Source organism: Passer montanus, unplaced genomic scaffold (genome assembly GCF_014805655.1).
Source record: "Passer montanus isolate IOZ18808 unplaced genomic scaffold, ASM1480565v1 scaffold80, whole genome shotgun sequence".
NCBI lineage: Eukaryota > Metazoa > Chordata > Aves > Passeriformes > Passeridae > Passer > Passer montanus.
This window is the reverse complement of record NW_024373257.1, coordinates 2,224,206-2,245,906: the sequence shown is the minus strand read 5'-3', so window position 1 is coordinate 2,245,906 and position 21,701 is coordinate 2,224,206. Positions and strand designations below refer to the sequence as shown.

At 35.8% G+C, this 21,701-nt stretch overlaps 1 protein-coding gene across 2 annotated transcripts in view; it reads left to right on the top strand.

Annotated features, from left to right (window-relative positions):
- CBLB (Cbl proto-oncogene B) overlaps nucleotides 1–20,235 on the top strand; it is a 127,306-nt gene extending 107,071 nt beyond the window's left edge. Inside the window, exons 14-19 of one of the 2 annotated variants that reach the window (XM_039732799.1) lie at nucleotides 2,185–2,328; nucleotides 6,282–6,361; nucleotides 6,464–6,595; nucleotides 7,861–8,001; nucleotides 10,458–10,577; nucleotides 16,491–20,235. In XM_039732799.1, the coding sequence (XP_039588733.1) occupies nucleotides 2,185–2,328; nucleotides 6,282–6,361; nucleotides 6,464–6,595; nucleotides 7,861–8,001; nucleotides 10,458–10,577; nucleotides 16,491–16,753 (880 nt within the window). In that variant the 3' untranslated portion in view covers nucleotides 16,754–20,235. The remainder of the gene's footprint in view (nucleotides 1–2,184; nucleotides 2,329–6,281; nucleotides 6,362–6,463; nucleotides 6,596–7,860; nucleotides 8,002–10,457; nucleotides 10,578–16,490) is intronic. The other variant, XM_039732800.1, reaches the window with a different exon arrangement.
- The last annotated feature ends 1,466 nt before the right edge of the window (nucleotides 20,236–21,701 follow it).

Below are 21,701 nucleotides of genomic sequence, written 5' to 3'. Positions count from 1 at the left end.
AGTGTATACACAGAGCCTTGGAAAATCCACACAATATTGTTATAATATGTACAGGCACAAAATCCTTGTCAGGATTTTGTCAATCCAAAGCTAGAATGTGTGACTACTGCTTGGTCAAAAGAAATTCTTTTTTTAACCAAAGATTTCTGAATAGAAAACTGATGAATTCCAGGAAGAAGGAAAAAATTAACTTTGGTTTCTGTTTTGGCTTTGTACTTATACGTTTTAAAAATTGCACAGGCAATTTTAGATTTTGATTTTTAGAGCATAAAATTATCAATACATAACTTTAGGAGTAAGAAGTTCAGATTATCTAATTACTAAAATACCACATGGAATAAATATTAAAAATTTATCATTGTTTGTTCTTTCTTTAAACACTAATATGTCTATTTTCAATTTATTTTAAATTAAGTTTTTGACACCACTAGGAAATATGCCAGTAATCTATAATACTGTTTGACAATATGTAGGTGGAAAAACTGGGAAGGGGAAAAAAACTTTAAAATTGGCAATTTCCACCAACCACAACAAATGCTTTCAAAAAATGTAACTCAAATAATGTCTAGCAAGATTTATTTGGAACCATCAGAGAGAATATTTTTACAGTCTATTTTTCCTCCTGTTGAATTGACTGTGCTCAGCACTCATAAATGTTGAACTGTACTTGATTCAAAATACTCTGCTTTTCACAACTGTGCTACTCCAATTAATCTGAGCAAGTTGCTCCTATTTTTCATGCTTTCCAATCTGTGCAGTGTGGTGGATTGGGAGCTGGTTTGTTTCATATAGCTCCAAGGCATTTTATTCTTTCTAGTTGTTATAATCAGTCTGTGATTCCAAATATTTGACTGAAGGATACACGTATATAATGTGTGAAATGTCTTATTCTACATAACAAGGTGGCAAAATGACTCTTATTTAAAATTTCACAATTCTACAACGTCCCTACTTAAATTGTTTAATCAGCTTTTACGGAATATAATTTTACAAATGTGACTTTTTTTTCTTAAAAAGCTACATTAACAGAAAAGCACTGGAGGTTTTTGTTGGTTTTTTTTTTATTTTTCCTGGAAACAGTGCTGATTTATTTTTGTTTTACTAAAGTAGTTACTATGAACTGTACCTCAATAATGAAATATTAGACTCTTGCTAACTGAACATCTGGTTTTTATTTTCCACTCAGCCCCTATGTTTTTGACTAAACATGTGAAAATAGTTATTTTTAATTGGACTTCTGTAATTATGTCAGACTTTTTTAGCAGCTTTGATCAAGTTGCTGTTTTATTCCTGAAAGGATATCTAAAACTCTTATGTCAAAGATACAGAGTGATTCTTTCCCAAAACTTCAAAATTTTCAAGTTAAATAGTGTTTGTTCCATTCCAGTGAGTAGCTCCCATTTTGCTACATCATTAGCAGACTCTCTCTCTAAAGTACCATAAACCACAGCAATATTTTGCATGAGGAAGCTTCCATTTTTGAGTATGTAATGATGCATCCAATTCCATGCGCCTTTCGTAGTCTGTGAATTTATTAGGAATATTTAGTTGCCTTGAGGTAGTTGAGGGAAAAGTAGCACTAAAAGGTGTTCTTCGTCTTGCTGTCTGTCCCACCTTGCTAACAACATTTTGAAGGTGAAGTCATAGTCCCATTAAGACCAACTGAGGCTTGGAATTCCTGTCTCCCTTGAGATCAGCCTTTGGCATGGCACTTCTTGGTGACAGAAGGAGCAGGGCTTAGGGGCACGTTCCAGACATGTGAGAGGACACTTTGTGTCCTTACTCACAGCTTGACAGGCCAGTGAAAGCATCAATGTCCTCTGCATCACTAAGCCCTGCTCGAGACCTTTTGTCCTGAATTAACTTTTATTCAGTGCTTTTGATAAGTGCAAATAGGCTGAGTCTTGCAAGTGCCTATTTGGTACTCTAATTCTTTGCAATTCTCTGCTATGTTGTGCTTGCTTAAAGTAGCTGTTTAACTCTTAGAAGGGCAGCTGTCCTTTACTCTATGCATTCTCAGTGACAAAAAGTAATCTTACAAACATGTTTGTCATGGTGCTTTTGTTTCCTTATATGTAGCAGACGTATTAAGGATGTTTTGGCTAAAGAAAAGTATTTTCAGTATTATCTGAGGTCAAGTACCTAACAGCTGAAGATAAACCATTATTTTTCTAATCTTCTTAGGTGCCCTGGTCCTTCAGCAAATTCTCTGTCTGATAAATCAAGGGAACACCCAGATGATGATGATGAATACAAAATTCCTTCTTCACATCCTGTAATACTGAACTCACAACCACCTCATGGTCATAATATAAAACCTCTTGCTCGGTAAGGTGATATAGCAGCCTTGAAAAATTTTTGTTTACAAAACCTTTGCTTTTTCCAAAATTAACTGCATTCAGTGTCTGTAATGATGGGTAAGCTTGCCTGCCTCCTAAGCTTGGATTACCCATGCTTCTGTTTCATTTGGCCACTGCCACAGATACAAACCCATGAAATTCACATCATTGAACCTCTCGTGTGTCAGAACTGGATCTGGATATTTTTTGCCTTTGGATACCATTTCTGCAGTTGGGGTATTTTTTTTTTTCTTTTTTTTTTTTTTTTTCCCCTTACATTGAGGTTTTCAAAACTGACCAGGAGATACAACCCCTAAAACTCTTTCCAATTTAGTTTTAAGGAGGATTATGTGACTGAAATTTCCAGTCAACTTTGAAATTCTTAGCTGTTCACATTTTATATAATTAAATTTAAAAGCAATGCAGTACTGAAAAGTATGTGAACTGGCAGCTGTATGTGCATACTTTAATTCTTTTTTTTTCCCCTATGTATAGTGTGTCTTTTTAACTTTTGGAGCTGTTTGGCAGTATATTTTCTTTGTGTTTCTCAGAAAGAGAACCTTTTTTAAGTACAGGTGGAATATGTCTCCTTAGCTTTAAATATATTCTGAAACAATACCTCCAAACTTTCACTGTTCAGAATTACTAATGGATTATGACAAGGAGACTTGGAGCAAGGGACGTGGCAACTGAAGGCTGTGACATTCCTGCGGAGTTTTGCCCCTTAAAAAGATATGAATGGCTGGAATTAAAACAATAAGTCTGGAGTGGTTGCGGGGGAAAGGGGCAAATGTTTTACTGGTCTTGTGGGTCACAAGTGTGATACTAGAATCAAGTATTGGTCTAAAAAATTTAGTGACTAAAAAATTCCGTGACATATTACAATTTTTTCCCCTCTCTCTGTTGGAATGTGATGTTGAGGACCCAGCATCAATAAAGCTCAACATGTCTCTCACCCCAAAATTAGCCAATAATGATTTTTAGACCTTTTAAGTTGTAATTCAAAACAGGTAGAAAAAAGCTCATAATATGATCATTCTTTGCATTCAGGTTAAAAATTCTTTTTTAGGAATCCTGATCCAGGCTTCACTGCATAGACATGAATATTGTGCAGTTGCCAAAGCTTAATGACTTAAATTTTTATCTACTGTATGAGACTTAAAAATAAAAAAAAATCAATGACAAATAAAACTATGTTGGCTGAGAAAAAAAATGGAAAGCAAGAAGAAAAACATTCCAAGGTCCTAATCCTTTTTTCCTATGCCATTTTCATGGGATCGTGTTGTGCTTTTGTATGGAAATGGTGCAAATAGATTCAGACAGAAAGATTATTGAGAAAATAAGCAGCTGGAGAAATAGAATCTTACAATTTCTATTTTACAGAAAAAAATAATTGAGTGTCCTTTCAGTTGGCTGGTATAGTATTTTACCAGACCCTTGGAATTATTAATGGAGGCTATAAATAGAAAGATCATTTCCAAGTTTTCTCCAGTTTTGCTGTGCATATGGTGGGATTTTTTACATGAATTTAGGATTTGCTACAGATAAAATGCCTAGGTTTGTTATTCAAGTTGCTCCATGATTAAAACCACCAACTCCTCTGATTATACATTCTGATAAAAAATTTAACTCAAACCATTCTCCTAGGCATTAAAAAACCAGTCTGGTGTTCCACATGCTTAAAATGTCTTCTTTTAGCTTATGTCACTGCTTAGATGTGAAAGCTGAGATAACATTTTCAAGAAGGAATCTGTTTCCTGGTTGATGTTGTGTTCTTTTAATGCATTTTATTAAGTAACATGGGAGGGATGTTTTGTTTCAATGAAACTTAACTTCTCATTATTGTTCACCAAAACTGTTACCGGCTTTTTTTTTAATGTTATACATTTTTAGTACATTTCAGTTCTTTCCCCTAGTGTCACTTTTTTTATCTCTTTCCGAAGTGTTAGTGCCTAACTTCTTGGATAGTACTTGGAGTTTTCAGTAAGCTAAACAGCTTAAAAATTTTGTCAGAATGTTTTGTAGTTCAGAATTATGTAATTGTTCCATCCTACTCCCAAACTGGTGTTACCTTTTCTCTCTTTTACCTGTAGATATGACAGTGCTAAAAATATCTCAAGAATAATACAAAAAATTATTCACAGTCTTACTCTCTGGCAGATCATTGCATTGTCTGGTTTGTTACTGCTGAACATCAGTTCAGGAATAAGAAATAAAAAGAAAGAATTTCAGTATTACTAATTAGGCTATTATTAGAAGAATGTTACATTATTATATTTGCTGTCTTTTTCTAATAAAGTTTTTTTTCCAAAAGGAGACAGAAGGCTTTCCTGTTAGTACTCCTTCAATGTCCTTTTTTCTAGTGTTTACTGTTAATGTAAATAGGCATTTCAGCATTATTTGTAAACTGATCACTTAGCTGGGCTCATCTTGGACTGATTCTTCTGAAGTGGTGCCTTGTTAAGTTACCTTGCTGCCTGTGGCTAGTTACATTATTGAAAATGCAAAACTCATTAAAACTAGAGTAGAAAATATTCTTAATTACTTAGCATATATTGTGAGGAGTCAAAGGAAGTGTTGAATCCAATGCATTTGAAAGATTGAACCAATCTAATGTCAAAGAAAGGAACAACACTTCCTCTACCACTTCTCTGGGGGAATTAATTTATAGCAAAAGATCTCTTACCATTAGAGGCTTTTGTTTGTTTGTTTTTAAATCTTACAATTATTCGTATATTTATTTCATTACTCCTAGTTGTAACTCTTGGGACCACAAATGCAATTCGCTTCCTCTTAACTGTTTATGTATTTTAAAATATTCCAGACCCTCATTCATTCTTCCTTTCCATTTGGCCAAAGCTGATAGGTTTATTAATACTGTTGGTAAAAACCCCAAATACAAAATTTTTGCTGCATGTAACTCTAGCACATTTCCCAATATTTAATAATAATAATGCATGGTAGAATGGGATTTTTATCTTTAAGCTGGAGTTACTTAGCATGGTGGCTTTTTTTCAAGGAAAATCTCTGGTTCTTTCTGAATATACAGAGCCCACAGTTACAGTGACAAGAGCAATTTCCTGGCTCTTTCATATTTTTAAACAATATTTAAGATTATTATAAGGTTTGTTCAGTATTTTTCCCTGCCATATAACAATGTCTTCTTACAAAAATAATTTTCAATATCTTCAGCAAGATTGTAGGCACTCTTTACTGTTTGGTTGGATGATTTTCATATTAATTTGATACTGTTGTTAAGTTTTGAGGGCAGAATATGCATCCATTAAAAAAAAATCAGTAAACTGTTGTAGAAGTATCAACAAGGCAAAGTATTTGGATACAGAAATTAATACATCCTGCAAAACTGCTTTGGCTAGTTCAGTTTTGGGGTTTTCACTGTGTTTTTTTAATGTTTGGCAAAGTTGAGTCAAAATTTATTATTAGTGTCTATTGTGGTGTTCTGTTTGGATTTTTTTGTGTTTCTTACGTTTAGTTTAATGGTTTTTCTGGTGTGCTTTGGTGTGTATAATTACATTATAATATCCACATTTCTCTTTACTCGTATTTCTGCTAGGGAAAATTCAGCATCTGTGAAGGTGAACTAAGAGCCTGTGATGTAACTGTGTGAATAAAGTAATGACCTGAGCTCTGAAGTGAAGGCTGTGTTTAATGTTAGTTCTTCCTCTAACTTGTATTGCAGCTATTGTTATTTTAAGCCGTGTCAGCACGTCACCAAGAAAGCAGTACAATCCTTCAAAGCAGTTTTAATGAGGGTTAACCAGTATCTGCTCTCAACATCTAAAAATGTAAATTTTAAAACTGATGCAGCTTATTGTCCCTGATTCATTTCCATATGGTGAACTGCCAGGTACTGCTCATTCAGGGAATTAATTAATGCTTGGCTAAATGGTTGATTGCTTCCTGTTTAATGTCTGTCTTCAGGGTGTGTGAGAATGGCCAATGTGCGAATGGAACACACGGTGCCACTTCCGAGATAAAGAAATCAAAACATCCAGAGTCAGGTACGGTCTTTATTTTTTTTTATGTCTGCTGACAAGATTTACTCTGTGCTGCCCTAGGGGTGCAGCAGGAAAACATTCACTTCTTGTGGTTGTGTCATTCAGGAGATGTCTATGATGCACCTACTGTTCCGGTACCCTTGCCTCCTGCACGGCCTCCTGCCAGAGACAACCCCAAACACAGCTCTTTGCTCACCAGGACACCCTCCGATTATGATCTTCTGGTGCCCCCTTTAGGTTGCAGACTTTTTGCTGATTACGTGTGATGGTTAACACTGCCCAGATGAACTAAATGCCATGTTTACTGAAAAACAGCCAATGTAGAGTAGGTTAGGAGTACTAAACAGGCTATGAGCTAAATATTACAGCTGTCAGTCAATATTTTGTGTCATTTGGAATCTGTATGTAAGACCTCACTTGAGACAGACAAAAGGGTATACTAAATCCGTATTCCAGCTACACAGAAAAGTAAAAACCATTTTCCCTAAAATAAATTTTAATTGTCTCTTACTAAGAAGTTTAAGCATTGTGATGTGGAGCAATTTTCCTACTGTAGCTTAAATAATTCCATTTATTTTATCAAATACAAAGAAGAATGCAAAAAAGATGGTATTTGAGTAAGAAAAGGAAACCACTAAATTAAATTAGTAAGTTCCTTTCTGGGATTTTTTTTCCCTCATCAAGGGACAGTTCAAAACTCAATGCTGTCTGCAGGAACCAAGAGCTCTTTTTTCCAACCCTGATTTCTGTTCTGTTCTCCTACATAAAAATCAGTGATCCCTGCATATATATTGGTGGTATGCTTGGGGACCACCCACACTATCATTAACAAACTCAGCTGCATGGTTGTGTGTGTGTCAGCATCCAAATTTCTGGTTCCATAAAACCTTTTGAACATTTGCCTTGTTCCTGCACTATGCTCTCTCTGCTCCCTGAAGTGTTCCTGAGATGCAGGAGAAATGAAGGCAAAATAACACATAAATATCACGGTGCTTGGTAACTCCTGCTTGCACCACCTTTGTGTAAGAGGTGCATTCTTTTGCCAAGCTCTAGAAAATTCCATTTATGTCTGGAGTCAGAGCTTCTGAAAGCAGAGATAATACACAGTGTAAATGTAGCAGATTGAGTGCAGTCAGCATTGGTGTTTATATATAAATACACTTGCTTAGCCACTGAAATACAGCTGTTATTCTACCGTGATACTCCGTGAAGCCTTCATTGTAGTAGACTCTTAGCAATTGAGTCACTAAAAGCAATTTCTCCTTCCAACCCAGCAAAGAAACTGAGCACTGCAAAAGGTTATTCAGAGCATGTTTTAGAAGAGGACTGTGGGTATTAACAGTCAGGTTTACAGTTTCATTACTGGAGTCACTGAACTGCTTAGATGAATCGTAACAGTGAAGGCCTCAGCAGCCAGAGAAAAATAAAGTTTAAGCTTTATTCTTTATTCTCCAGTTCTTAATGAAGTTTTGCTCATCTAATAATTCATTTCTAAACTGCAGGTGAAGATGCATTTGATAACTCACCCCCCTCACTCCCACCACCACCACCACCGCCTGCTCGGCACAGCATGATTGACCACACAAAACCTGCTGGCTCAGGGAGCCGACCCTCATCAGGACATGAGCTCTTCCTTCATTCTGGTAGGTGTACAGAAGAAACAGCATGTTTCAATTTATTTTCCTTTACTTCAGAGGCTTATCTGTTCAGTGATAAAGTTGTCACCAGGCCTCAGAGCTCATTATACAAAATATTTTTCAAATAATTAAAATTTTAAATGGTGGAGGTGAAGCTACTCAGAAAATAGACTTCACTTTTCATTACCACAAAGTAATAAAATGAGGTCGATATTTCTATACCAAGCTAGAAATTTTGTAAATTGTAGCTTTCTGTTATAATCTGTAATATTAGTCTGTATCTTTTTGTCAGCTCCATTGTTTTCAATAGTAAAACATAATTCATGAGGGATATTTTCAAGTTGAAACTTTGAAAGAAGTTATACAATAAGGGAAAAGAATAGTCTGCTTTGTTAGAACTGTAAAATTTTGCTGCAAAACTATATTGTGAATACACTTGCTATGTTCTAGGGTTCATAACTGTTTTGCTCAGTCAGATTTTTCACCTTTCTTTCCCTGTAAATCACTGTGATACATTCAGTCTGGTATTTTGCTTATAAAAGGTATGAAAGCTGTGTTTACAATTCATGATTTTGTCTTTGAGTTTAAAAGAGTTTTATTTTTAGGTTAATGAAGTTGAATACATTTGCTGATTAGGATACAGATTACAGCAGGATTTTTGCGGGTTCTAGTGTATGTCTGTGAAGTGATTTTTTAAATTTTTTTTTTCTCTGTGGAAGTTTTCAAAGGATGCTGGTGTCTTAAGTGTCTTTACCTTTTCTGTGAATATTTTCAGGGATGATGTGCCTTGTGGTGGGGTTAGGTGTTGTTTTCCCCCTCTCTGTTTTTCTTAGAAGCTCTATGGGAAATGTTTTGGTGATAGTTTCACAGGAAGGCCAAAATGTGAATGACAAGCAGTCATGTGCAGCTGCAGGATGGCCTGACAGGTTCTCTGCTGTTTGGCTGACCTGTGTGAGTGGAACTCGCTGTGGGGAGGAAAGGGAGCTACTTTAGCTTGAAGTGCAGTGACCTTTTATGGAATATTTTTATTATGTATGTTTTGCTGTCAGTCAAGGCCTGACATTGAGTAATTTGCCAAAGCTTTGTGTATTTTATAATGCAAATTCAACTCAGTCTGTTACTTTCTCATCTAAGTTGCTGAATGCATCCAGGTGAAAAGACTTACCATGCTACAGAATTTAAAGGTTGATGTTCATAAGTACAGTGTAGTTTATCTTCTACGCTTCAAAATAAAACCAAGGTAAACTTCAGCAGTCTAGTCAGAATAGGTGTCTCAATTGTATCATCTGATGCAGAAACACACACTGCACTGTTCAGTTCTGATGGGAATGGAGAGGAAAAATAGGAACCCTCACACACAGACACACACAAGCTCCATCTGCCTGTGCCCAGAAACATGCAGAGTTTTACATGTTTAAGTGTAACTTCCAAATAATCTAAGAACGTCACTAATAGTGTTAAAAAAAAACATTTAAAAGCTTTAAAATAAATATCTGGAATATGTATCTACAGCCACATATTGTTCTTCATATTTGCATAAGGAATACAATCGTACAGCAACAGTTGTCATTTATCTTAGCAATGTATTGCATCTAGTTAAGCATGCATGGTTGTGTGAATTGGTCTTTTTTTATTCATATGGTATTTCTAAAGCCATATTACTCACTTTGCATCTTGTCACATAATCTGTTGTAGAAGATTTATGATGAGTTTTTGATGATTGGTTTCCATACAAGTCTTGAGGGTGATTTCTCAGCTATCCATCAGAGCCTGTCAGATTAGAATAATAATCTCATCATCAACATGAGTGAAAAGTTGTTCTCATATACAAAACAAACACTCTGCAAGTACTGAGTCCAGAGCAGAAGCCAGATCCAGGATGGATCTGCACTTGCTCAGCAGCATCTTTGGTAGCCAAAGAAAAAAGAAAAGGGGACAATATGTCAGAATTGTTTACTTCTCTCATTTTTCAAATTCTGTCCTTGCAGTATTTACCCACAGCAGGGACTGTATGAATACGAAATCAGCCCTGCAGTCTTTGTGAACTGCAAAGCATAGAAGTGTAATGAAGCTCTAAGCAAATTGAATAGCTGGGATGTTTCTAATTGTGCTGCTTCAGGCACTGCAACCTCTTTGATGCTTTGCCAGGCACAATCCCAGCAGTGTCAGGGTGGGGTGGTGGAAAAGTACCTCAGGGATGTGAGGAGAAGAGACCACAGTCAGTGTAGGACAGATCACCTTTAAGCTGTGCTCCTGTGTTTGTCACTTCAAATCATATTTACATGTGTACTATGAATGCTGAATTTGGAGTTTTATGTGCATGTGCTGTCAGAGGACACCTCTGGATTCATGGTTCCTCTGCATGATGGGAGGCTATTGTAATCCTACCTTCTGTGCTAGAGCCCTCCCTCAAATAGTAGTTCTGATTATTCTAAGATGCCTTTTAAATTCTTTTATCACAGATCCCCATTTTGACTCAATAACTGGTCATGTTCCTTTGCCACCTGCTCGGAGAGCACCTGGAGAAAATGTCAAATCAAATAGGACATCTCAAGACTATGATCAACTCCCTCCATCTTCAGGTAAGGCAGAAAACTGTTCTTGTAGAAAATTACAATTCTATAAAGAATATAACTTTCATCCATAATGTCCAATGAGTGTTTTGTCGTTCTGCACAGCAAATTGCAGTGGTAATGTTGCTTTACAAAAGTATGAAATCATCAAAGGGTAACGGACTTAAGTTTTGCCATAGAGGTAAAGTGCTACTTGTTGTGTGTAGGTGTATATAGTATAACATCCATTTTACTAGCTGCCAAACTGAATGCTGAATGCTGAGTTATAGTGTTCCTTATTTTTTGAGAAAGGCAGAAATTTTCCTGACACCTTTCAAGCTCATAAGAGATCAGAAGTACTGAAAGGAGCACAAGCATCTAATTTCCATCTTTGTTTCATTTCTCCTAAACAAAAAAATAGCAGCTTAACTCTAAAGTGTTATTATTTTATGTCTTTTTTGCTAATATGTGTGTCTGAATTTATAAGAAGCTTTTAAGATGTTTCTTAATAAAACAGCAAGAATCAAAACCACTTAAAATTCAGTCTTCCTTTTCAATGGAATAGGTACAGTATAAACAATTCCTCTGCCAAAGAAATTTTGGTTACGGTTTTCAGGCAACAAAAAATAGTAAATTTAAAGGAAATTTACTAAGTGGATAAAATTAATAACAGTATTACCTGTACTTCCAAGTACATTCACCAGTTTTTAGACAAATTTTCTTTTCTTTAGATGTGCATGGTACATGGGGAAGGGGGAGGATTGACCCAACCACATTCTCTTCCTGGTATGAAGAAGCCACACAAAGAAAAAGCCAAGTGATGTTTTGTACCATTAATCATTCTTTAAATAGATAAAATGTTGTGCAGGGACTTCTTATGCATAAAGAAAAGGACTTTAATATTTCAGTTGTAATAATCACCATTGTTCAAATGAAGCATTCCCAAGTGGAAAAAAAAATACACTTTTTAGAAGTAATTGCATTCTTCTCAGAAATAGAGATTTTCATACTTCTGAGGTATAGGGGAAAAAAAGAGTTTGGTTTTCCAGCTTAAATGGTGGGAAATTTCTGTAGCTCTCTTCAGGCTTACTTTTTTTTTAACAAATAGCATAATTGTGAATTAGTGTGACGCCTTTGGAAAATACTATCTTTTGAGAGGATATCTTTACAAATATAGCTGTTTCTCTTTTTGTTTCCAGTTGTTGGAAGAAAAACGTTCATAATGCCTTATATGTGGTATTGTGAGGGATCTATTTGTCTTAAAATGCTCAGTCAATTTATTTAGGGTGTTTTGAGTTTTCTTATAATGCAAATTATGACAATGATGCAACTACTTTTAAAGCTATGGCTCTTTCCTGCAATTCTTGCACTTCTGAGATAGAACCATTTTTAATTTTCCTAAATTACTGCAAGGTACTTGCTAGTTAAGAACTTGGAGCTTTCTGGTGCTAGTTAATACTTTTTGATCTGTTTCCCATAGCTATCTTCTAAAACATTCACGTGTCAGCTTTTGCTATAAATATCATTCTAAATCAGCATGATATGCATCAAGATATTCCATTTAATTTCAATTAAATGAAAACTATGTGATAGATCATGTCATTCTCTTAATTGGAAAGTTGTTTTTACAGTGTCAGTAATTCCAAAGGACAGAACTGATGAGCTGCAGGATGAACAGGTTCACCTTCATCTATGATTTAAAAAGACAATGTAGAGAGTGTAACTGTCTTCAGAACCTTGGTTTTGTATTTATTCTGAACTAATCAGCTCACTTAAGAAATTATTCATTTCAGTGCTTTTGTAAGGTAATTCTCTGAACTAGCTGAAAAAGAAATGGAGTTCACTCTAAAATCTAATTATAATTTGGATACTGGATTCCTAGAGTAGAATGGGCAGTGCTTTAACTTCTCTGCTTCCTTTTTGCTGTTTTTAAGATTGCTGTCATGATGTTTAACTGAATCCTTAAAGTCTACCAAGTAATTTATTGTAGTGCAGATATCCAGTATTGAACACTTCAGAAATAGTACTCAGCCATGCAACCCACTCCCCTAAAGGCACAGTTTCTCAAACTTCTTATATCCAACTGTTTACAATTATTACAAAAAGAGCAAGAAAGGAGACAGGACTTGGGGGTGCTGTGGATGAGAGGCTGGACATGAGCTGGCAACATGTGCTCAGAGCCCAGAAAGCCAAAAGGGTTGCATCCTGCTTTCCTGGGCTGCATCCAAACCAGTGTGGCTAGCAGGGCAAAGGAGGGAATTCAGCACCTCTGCTCTGCTGTCATGAGACCCCACCTGGAGAAATGCATCCAGCATAAAAAGACATGGACCTGCTGGAGTGAGTCCGGAGAAGACCACCAAGGTGATAAGAGGGATGGAGCACCTCTCCTGTGAGGAAAGCCTGAGACAATTTGGATTGTTCAGTCTGGAGAAGGGAAGGCTTTGGGGTGACTTAATTGTGGCCTTCCAGTTCATGAGGGGAGCGTAGAAAAAAGCAGGAGAGAGGCTTTTTACAAGATCAGGTAGTGAGAGGACAAGGGAGAACTGAAGGAGATTAGATGAGGTATCAGGAAGAAGTCCTTTGCTGTGAGGATGGTGAGGCCCTGGCTCAGGTTGTCCAGAGAAACTGTGGATTCCTCATCCCTGGAAGTGTTCAAGGCCAGATTGCATGTAGCTCTGAGCAGTCTGGTGTAGTGGGGGGTGTCCCTGCCCATGGCAGGGGGATGAGATTAAATTATCTTTAAGGTCCTTTCCAACCCAACCCATTCTATTATTCTATAATATTGGTAATAATTTGAGTATTTTACCTAAGCACAGCCAATAATAAGAGGGAAAGGAAGAAGAAAATTAAGCCTCTAATTGATGTCTGCTCTGTTTTGCTGAACTTAGCTATTTTGTAAGATACAGATTCAAATGATTGGTTAATATATTTGCTTGCTGCCTATTCATTCCCTCAGTTGACCTTATGAAAACGCTTGCTTGCAAATTTGGATTCCTTTTACAAGAATATTATTCCAGGGTGTATTTCACTTAACTAAGGAGGAAATAATGTAATCTGCAGTATTGCAAAGTACAAAGATGGTGCCTCACAACAGCTTGATGGAGCAGCATGTGCAGTGGGTCTTTCCCTCACCTTCTCCCTGCACTCTGAATTCCTTAGAGTACGTGTCCCCTGGGTGTGCTTTGTTCCTGTACCCCACTTAGGTGAGGTGTAGCTGCTTGCCACTGTTCCACAGAGGGCCTTCACAACAAGCCTTTGTCACCTGTGTCTCTGATGCTCCTCAAGCTGTTGATGAAAGACCAAGGAATCCAGGAGAAGCAGTGAGGGAAGAAAAGAAGGGCATTTCACAGCAGAGAGGAACAGACAGTTGGCATCATTACAAACAGCTTCTCCCACTGTGCCATTGAGCCTTCACCACTTTTCCTGTGCTTTTTAAACACTTATAAAATGAGCCTGTGTCTGCTTTTGTACTAACCCCTTACCTAAGGGTTCAATCTAGTGCTGAATTACAGAAATGGGAGTGGTGGAGGAAGCTGCTCATGGTAGAAACTGTTAATTGACTTGCACAGTTAGAAAATCTATTTGAATTTTTAGTTAGACATCTATGGTTGCTGAAACATCAGAGGATGGGAGGTAGGAAAAGAAAGTTCTACTTAATACCTCTATCTCAGTGTCCAGATGGACATGCAGCTTAGGCTTAATATCTTTAAGCTCAGGATCCAATATGATACCCAGCTTTAGCTGAAATTTTATATGGATGTGAAGATATTGAAAGAGATGTCAGCATTTAAAAAAATAATAATGGGAATTGAGAGTGCTGAAGATCTCAGAGTGTCTGTGCTATTGAGAGATGTCGCTGTAGTGAGAATAAAATGCCTATGCTTCAAATCTGCTGACGGAATTAAAAGTGACCTTTCTAAATGGTGTGATTGCTTAATAAAGTTTGTTTGAAAACGTCAGTGAAGTGATGATTTTAAACATGAAATAACAGTTTTAAGCCTGTATTAGGCTGAGTCAAGCAAAAATATCCTCATGAAACACAAGCACAGGGAAGGATCTGATTTATGCATAAGGAATTTCTTCCATACTTCAAGCCCAGGGGAAAATGCAGTTTGTAAATTTAATTTTGTTTCATACTGTATAGAAATGAAGTCCATAATGGAATGTACATATTAAAACAGCTTGAAGGTTTGTGAAAGAAAAGTGATAGATTTTAAATGATGTGCCATTATTCTAAAGATAAAGAATATTATTCTTTTGCAGTCTTGAGTTTCCTAAAATAAGTGAAGTGAGAAATTTGAATTTGTTTCTGATTCAGTTTTTAGTGATTAACCGCATTTACTGAGCTATAGTTAATTCTCAGACAGGTGTTTCATGGATCTTACACACCTTCATAGCACATTTGGATCAGCTTCAGAATGTTTAACATTTACATAATTCTTTTTATCTTCAGAGAGAAAAAAATCAAAACATATAAAGTAGTACTTGTAGGTCTTAGCCCCTTACTGTAAATGTTTAATCAAATTTCTTTCATCCATTTGTCATAGGAATATCACCATCTTGCTAAAGGTACTATTAACTCTCTGAATTAAGAGGTGAAATTAAATTTCATAGCAACATGTATCCAAATTGATGGAACTAGAAAGGAAAATACACCTGCATTAAACATGCTCTTGTATGAACTGCTTTCATTTATCTGAAGTGTTTCACACACTTGGTTGAATTATAGTTCCCTCTATCCGGTGTTATGATAAGGTTACAACAAGAATACTGGATATATGACCTTTCTTCCATGCCTAAAGAACCATCTCTGAAGTACTTAACACTGGAAAATGCCACTGCTCTCAGTGTAAGTAAGCAGGAAATATCACAGCTAGAAATTCCTCTAATTTATCTATCAAAGTCACTATTGATAGGACTTGTTAAAACCATTTTTGAGGGATTAAAGACTTTTTAATTTTTTAGATACTTTGCTCTCGAAAGTGTTTTTTGCACTGCGCCTGCTTGTGTTTAAGCTTCTTATTGTGGAATCAGTGAGAATAAAGGCGTTTCAGTAAAGTACCAAGTTTACTTGAGCACGGAACTCTTGACTCTGAGAAGATTAGCAGGTTTGAATATTAGCTTTTTTCTCACCAGTACATCATGATTCTTAGTCACCAGCATTAACTGTGAAGGTAACCTTTCCATGGAAGATAAGAAACCAGGAGATATTTCCAGAGGGGGACTGGAGAGGAAGGAGCATGTTCTATTCTCATCGTGGGAATAATAGGGCTAGAGGTCTTTTGGAGAGACCATTTAGTTATGTACTTATGTTTAGCTGCTGTGCATGACAGGAATAGCAATTGAACTAACAGAATCTAGAAGATGGACCAATAAATCAAGGGTTTTTCTCCTTTCAGTTTATTTGTCTGGATTCCTCTTCTACACAACTTATGGTCCTCACTAAAATTGTAATCAAATTTGTGTTTGGGCTTTGCTCATTTGTTTGTTTTTGTAGGGTTTTTTTTTCCTTGGGATTTTTGTTTGCTTGTGGGATTTTTGTTAGTTTGTTTTGTTGCTTTTTTATTTTCTTTTTTAACTCAGATATTCTCAAATTATGGGTTGAGAGTGGAGAGCCTTTAAGAGTTTGACTGGCTATTTTCACTGTCTCTCCTATTCCATCATACTTTATTTTTCTTCCAGCTTTCAATAATCCAGATTATAAACTGCATGTTCCTATATTATTATTAAAATAGTATATTGCTATATTATTTCCATTTTGGATGTTCTTGAGGACTTCAGCTTCTGTCAAAATTTTAAAATGAGCTGTATTGGTTAACTGTATTTCTTCATGTTCCTTTAGAATTTTACTCTTAAAACAGCTTCATGGGGTTTGACCAACCCCCACTATAACACAGTCTTAACCCAATTTATAATTATTTTTATCTCTTTTATTTGAAACAGATGGTTCACAAGCACCAGCCAGACCCCCTAAACCACTTCCTCGGAGAACTGCACCAGAAATACATCACAGGAAAGCATACAGCTCTGACAGTTCCACAGAAAATGTGGATGCAAAAATTGCAAAACTTATGGGAGAGGGCTATTCCTTTGAAGAAGTCAAGAGGGCACTTGAAATTGCCCAGAATAATGTTGACGTGGCCCGCAGTATTTTAAGAGAGTTTGTCTGTTTTCCTCCACCAGTCTCCCCACGTCTCAATCTATAGCAGCATCAAGATTTTCTTGGAGCGCATGAATTCTGCAGATACACATGTGGATTGGGGAATGAGAGGAAGAACAGAATGGAATATTTTTCTTCATCCTTAGCAGAAGGGTGTTTATTTCCAGCCGTTTATCAAAGGCTCATGGCTGCTCTGATCAAGACTTAAAAATATGCTGAGGCTTATGTATTTTTGCTAGCCATACTTTTTTAAATCAGGGTTGAACTTAAAAAATAATTTTAAAAAAGTTTACTTCCCTAGAACTTTTAATCTGTGAAATGCTTTTTCTTGTTTACAAGTTGGCAAGTTACAGTTTTCTAGTTTGTGCCTGTACTATGTCCTGTTCATATTCCCTTGTACTTGTGGTCAGTTCTGCTGTAGCATTCCCAACAGTTTCCATGCTGACCACTCCATCAACTAAATCATCACTTTCCAGGAGTTCTGTTTTTCTTTTGGTCTTTTTTTTTCTTTTACAAGATGCTTTAATTGTTTTTTTTGCATTTCAGCTCATCAAATGCAAAAAGTGTGTGGCCTTCACTACTGATTTTTTTTTTTTCTTCTGAGATTCCTTTGCTTTTGAGAGAGGAAATATCTGAATGTAAAACATATTATTCTGTGAACTGCCTTTTTAAAGGTATTTTGACAGTAATGTTGGGCAGCTTTCTGTTTAACAAGAATTCCATGACCTGTAGTCTCACAGTCTTTTATATACAGTTTCCACAGAAAAATCCCAACCAACAAATAAAACACTTCATGCAGCAGTGATACTGAGTTCTCACATGTAAAATCTCTTTCAAAATTGAGTATTTGATTGCAGATGTTTAAAAAAGCCAAATGCACATGATAATACTGTGTTTTGATTACACACTAATGGCACCAGTTCTTCATGGCAAGACTAAAAGGAATCTTTTTCAATTATATTAAAGGTATTCAGGTAAATTCCAGTTCTAGATTCAGTAAAGTAGAATGCGGTTAATGTTTTGTTTGAGTGATTATCCTGTGGTTCATTGTGGCTTGGATCAGTTTGTATTAACATGGAAACTTTAAATCTTTGATGCACTGTTAATTCCTAATGCTACTGTAGCAATATTTTTTGCCAAGTTTTTTAATAACCTCCTCCCTCCCCTGTATACTTCATAATCCTCAAGGATTTGTTTGACACCCAAATTCATTCACTCACTTTCCAGCTGTTTAGTTGGAAATACATTTTTCTTTACTTGGTTAGTGATATTCCAAACTTTGACATTTTATTTTTGAGCCCAAATTGGTGCAAGCCAATTTAAAAATCTTCCTGATATTAAAAAGAGTGAAGATAATTCTATTCTGAGTATGTTCAAAGTTGAGTCCAAATATTTTCAGAAAAATTCTTAAGATTGCTGCTTTCTTGTTTTTTTAGGAAATTTTGAAATTTTTCTTCTAGTACTATTGAACAAATAAAACCATGTGGTCTTTAGAATATTTTTCTCATTTTGATATGTATGATTATACAAAAATTTTCAGTGTGCCAGGCTGGGTGTGAAGTTCATTATTCCCTTTCAGCTGTTAGTGTTCTCTTTCACTCTGAGTAGGTGCAAGAATTTGTAAAGTTTAGAGGATCAGATCTCATCAGCCAGTGTGTTTGTTGTAAAGATGTTTTTAAAGACAGCACGTGGCTGAACTGCAGGATTTGAAGTAACTGAGAACACCCATTGGAAATTACTCTGCTATCTCAAAGTCCCATTGTTGCATGAAAAAACTTGTTCTTAAAATTAATTAAATTATTTTGTAGCATCACAAAGCATAATATGGATATCGTTAATCTGCGTCAGTGATAAAAAGTGATCAGGAGAATACAGGGTATATAAGGAAAAACTGCTGCAGCATTTGGATTTAAGCAAATGCTTCTGAGTTTGTGCACCCTCCTGTAATTGTTCATTCCTCAAGTACAGCTTAGGAAAAGTTTTGGTGTAAGTTATATTCTATGCTTTGACTCAAGTTAATCTCTTTCCTCTGTTTTGGGAGAAAGTTTTGTGTAGTATGGAACCCTCTTGTTCATTTGGTTTGTTTGCAACATCACTGTAGCGTATTAGCTAGCTGTAAATTGAAAATGATTCAGGCTATTAAATTATACACTCTGGTTGTACTGGAATTACTGAAATGAGGTTCTAGCATAACTGCCAGCATAGCAATAATGAAAAAAGAATGCTTTACAAGGACGAACTAACAATCTGCACATTGAGTTTTGAAATTTTGAATTGTAATGAAGAACTCATTTTCTCTTTTTTATGCAGCAGCTTATACAAATTACATCCTTATATTTCAATTAGAGGCTGGAACTGCTGCCTGATAGATTAAGGCTTTTAAAGTTTTCCTTCTTTCTGGTTGTGACTACCAGTGACACTCTTTTTTTATTATGTGTTAAAAAAACAAACTTGAATATCAGTATTTTGAGTGGTAACTTGAAAAGATTTCCATTAATCCTTAAATTACTGTGCTAATAACACTTAAATAGTGGAACATGCAGACTGTTTCAGACCTGTTCTGGTTAAAGTCAAACAGCAAAATTGCTTTGCTAGAGTGTTGATGTTTACTCTGCAGGAATTAATAGGCTTAAAATAAGTTAATCTGGCTGCAGTCCAGTTCTCTAAAGACATAGTTCTCTAAATATATTTTTAACCTTTGAAAGACTTAAGGGTTTGAGCCTGGCAATGTGTTAGATAACTTTAAGGATCACTGACTTGAATGAGAGTGCTTGGGTGAACAAAGTTGGTTAAACTCAGAAACATTTGAAGTCTTTAGACCGTCCTTGTGTTGTCTGGTTGGCCTCACCTTTTCTCTCCTTTTGGCTAAGTTACTGCATTTTGAGCAAATTGGCTGAATCAGAAGTTGAGCAGAACAAGTGGACATCAGCAGCACAGGTCTTTTCCAATGGCTATGTGTAAGAAAAAACTAAATTGTGGTGAAGGAAACTAATATAATTAGCCCTGTTAATGGCTTGTCTGGAACCCTGAAATGGCCACTGGTAAAATTTGTTCATGTCCATTATCTCAAGAGTGCATCTGTCACAGCTTTTTTACAATGTGAATTTAGGAAATTTTGTACCAGGATCATTTCTTCTGTTGTATTTCTCTCATTTTCAGCTTGAAGCTTTACTTTGCACTGACAACTCTGACCTGAAATTCGTGTCTTAAATATTGACAAATTTTTAAGCAAATGAACACCATATTCAAAGCACATTCAGGTGCTACCTGATGACCTGGAATATTTAGCGCTTTTAGGAGTGACTTCTTGAAAAAGGACTTCAGCAGTTTCCATTTTGAAGGATTTTCTTTCAAATAACTATTTTAACTGAAAATGCCTTTTATAAACTTGTCTAATGTGGCAAATTTAGTGGTGTGTTCAATTAATTTATATTTTATTCAGCATTCTTTTTAAATTTTGGTTATTATGTATGCTCAAGTTCTTTATCTGTTCATGTAAGGTATTTTATAAAATTAATGTTAAGAGAATGTTGGCTTGGTCCATGATTTTTCAAGACTCTGTCTCTGTTAATGAATATTACCACTTTTCATATGACGCTTTAGCAACATAGCCTGTGCTGTGTAGGGGCCTTAAAAAACATTGTTTTATAAGCCACAAAAATGAGGCCTTGCTCTAAAATAAGGTGAATCATTGCTTTGAGACATGTGCTTTTCATCCCCATACATTGCCTCATTTCTAAATTTCAGTAGTATAAGTTAATAAATTGGCAGTAATTTTGGAATGTGCATGTAATAGTTGTATAGCAGAAAGATGCTAACCATTAAATATTTAGAATTCAAAGTGGTGAACACAAAGTCCGACTGTATATTAATTTGCAGGATATTTTTCCTGAAGAAAATTAAAATAACTGACAGATATTTTTTAATAACCTGTGCATTTACGTTCTCAAGCATTGTACTCTTAATGTCAAAAATATTTTAGCTGTGTAAAACATTTTTTTTTCCTGTTACTGTATCCCAGCATTCTGGAAGAAGTTTAGAAAATCAAACCCCTGTACTATGCATGACATTACAAGTGTTGCTGTTTAAAACTCAGCATTGTTCCCTGCAGTTGGATTAGACCTTCAGTGCTGAGATTTTCATGGTGCTTCAGTGTGTTAAATCTTTGTCCACTGTGTATGTCACTAGTCACATTGCTAATTAGAGAATTTACCTGTTTGGGATACTTGTCTCTAGTACTACAGGGCCTATTTCTGTCATTTTTACTCTTCCTATGTGACAGTTAGGTGTTACTTTATTGTGTTACAATCAAATTTTAGCAGCTGGGTGCTCTAGGAATGTTTCAGGAATTTTTGTTTGATAGACCCAGTCATTATTCTGTGTGAGATTCCTACCTCCATTTATCAGTTTCAGTAAGTTTCCATCAGGAAATTGATAAGTTTAGATTTTAAAACACTGTGTGTGTTACTGCAACATAGGAACATTCCATTTCGCCTTAGATAATCTCATGTTTAGCAGTGGAAATTTTTGTTCAGAATGAATGCTAATTCCCAAATCTTAATCTTAAATCAAAAAATAAATCTTAGTTTTGTGAAACTTAATTGCATAAACATCCTTAACATTGTAAGGAACTTAGAAGACTCGGAATAATGTGAACTGTGACAAGATTCTTGCTTCATAGACCTGCCAGAAGTGAAAACATAAACCCATTGAACAGTGATCTTCTTAAAACCATTTAATAGTGATCTTCTTACTCTGAAGCTGCTTGCATCTGTCTGGATCTGTGCAGGAATCAGCCAGTCCAACTACAACAGTACTGCTTGGAAAACAGAATCTTTTTTTTCAGTAAGTGCCACAGTAGCCAGCAGGATGGGAGATGAGCAGATAACTAGGCAGAAGAAGATAATTTTGTAATAACAATCCAAGCCCCTCCCTGCTTGGATTGTAAATGTAGCTAATGTGATTTGCCTGGAGATCTAGTGCACAGAAAGGAG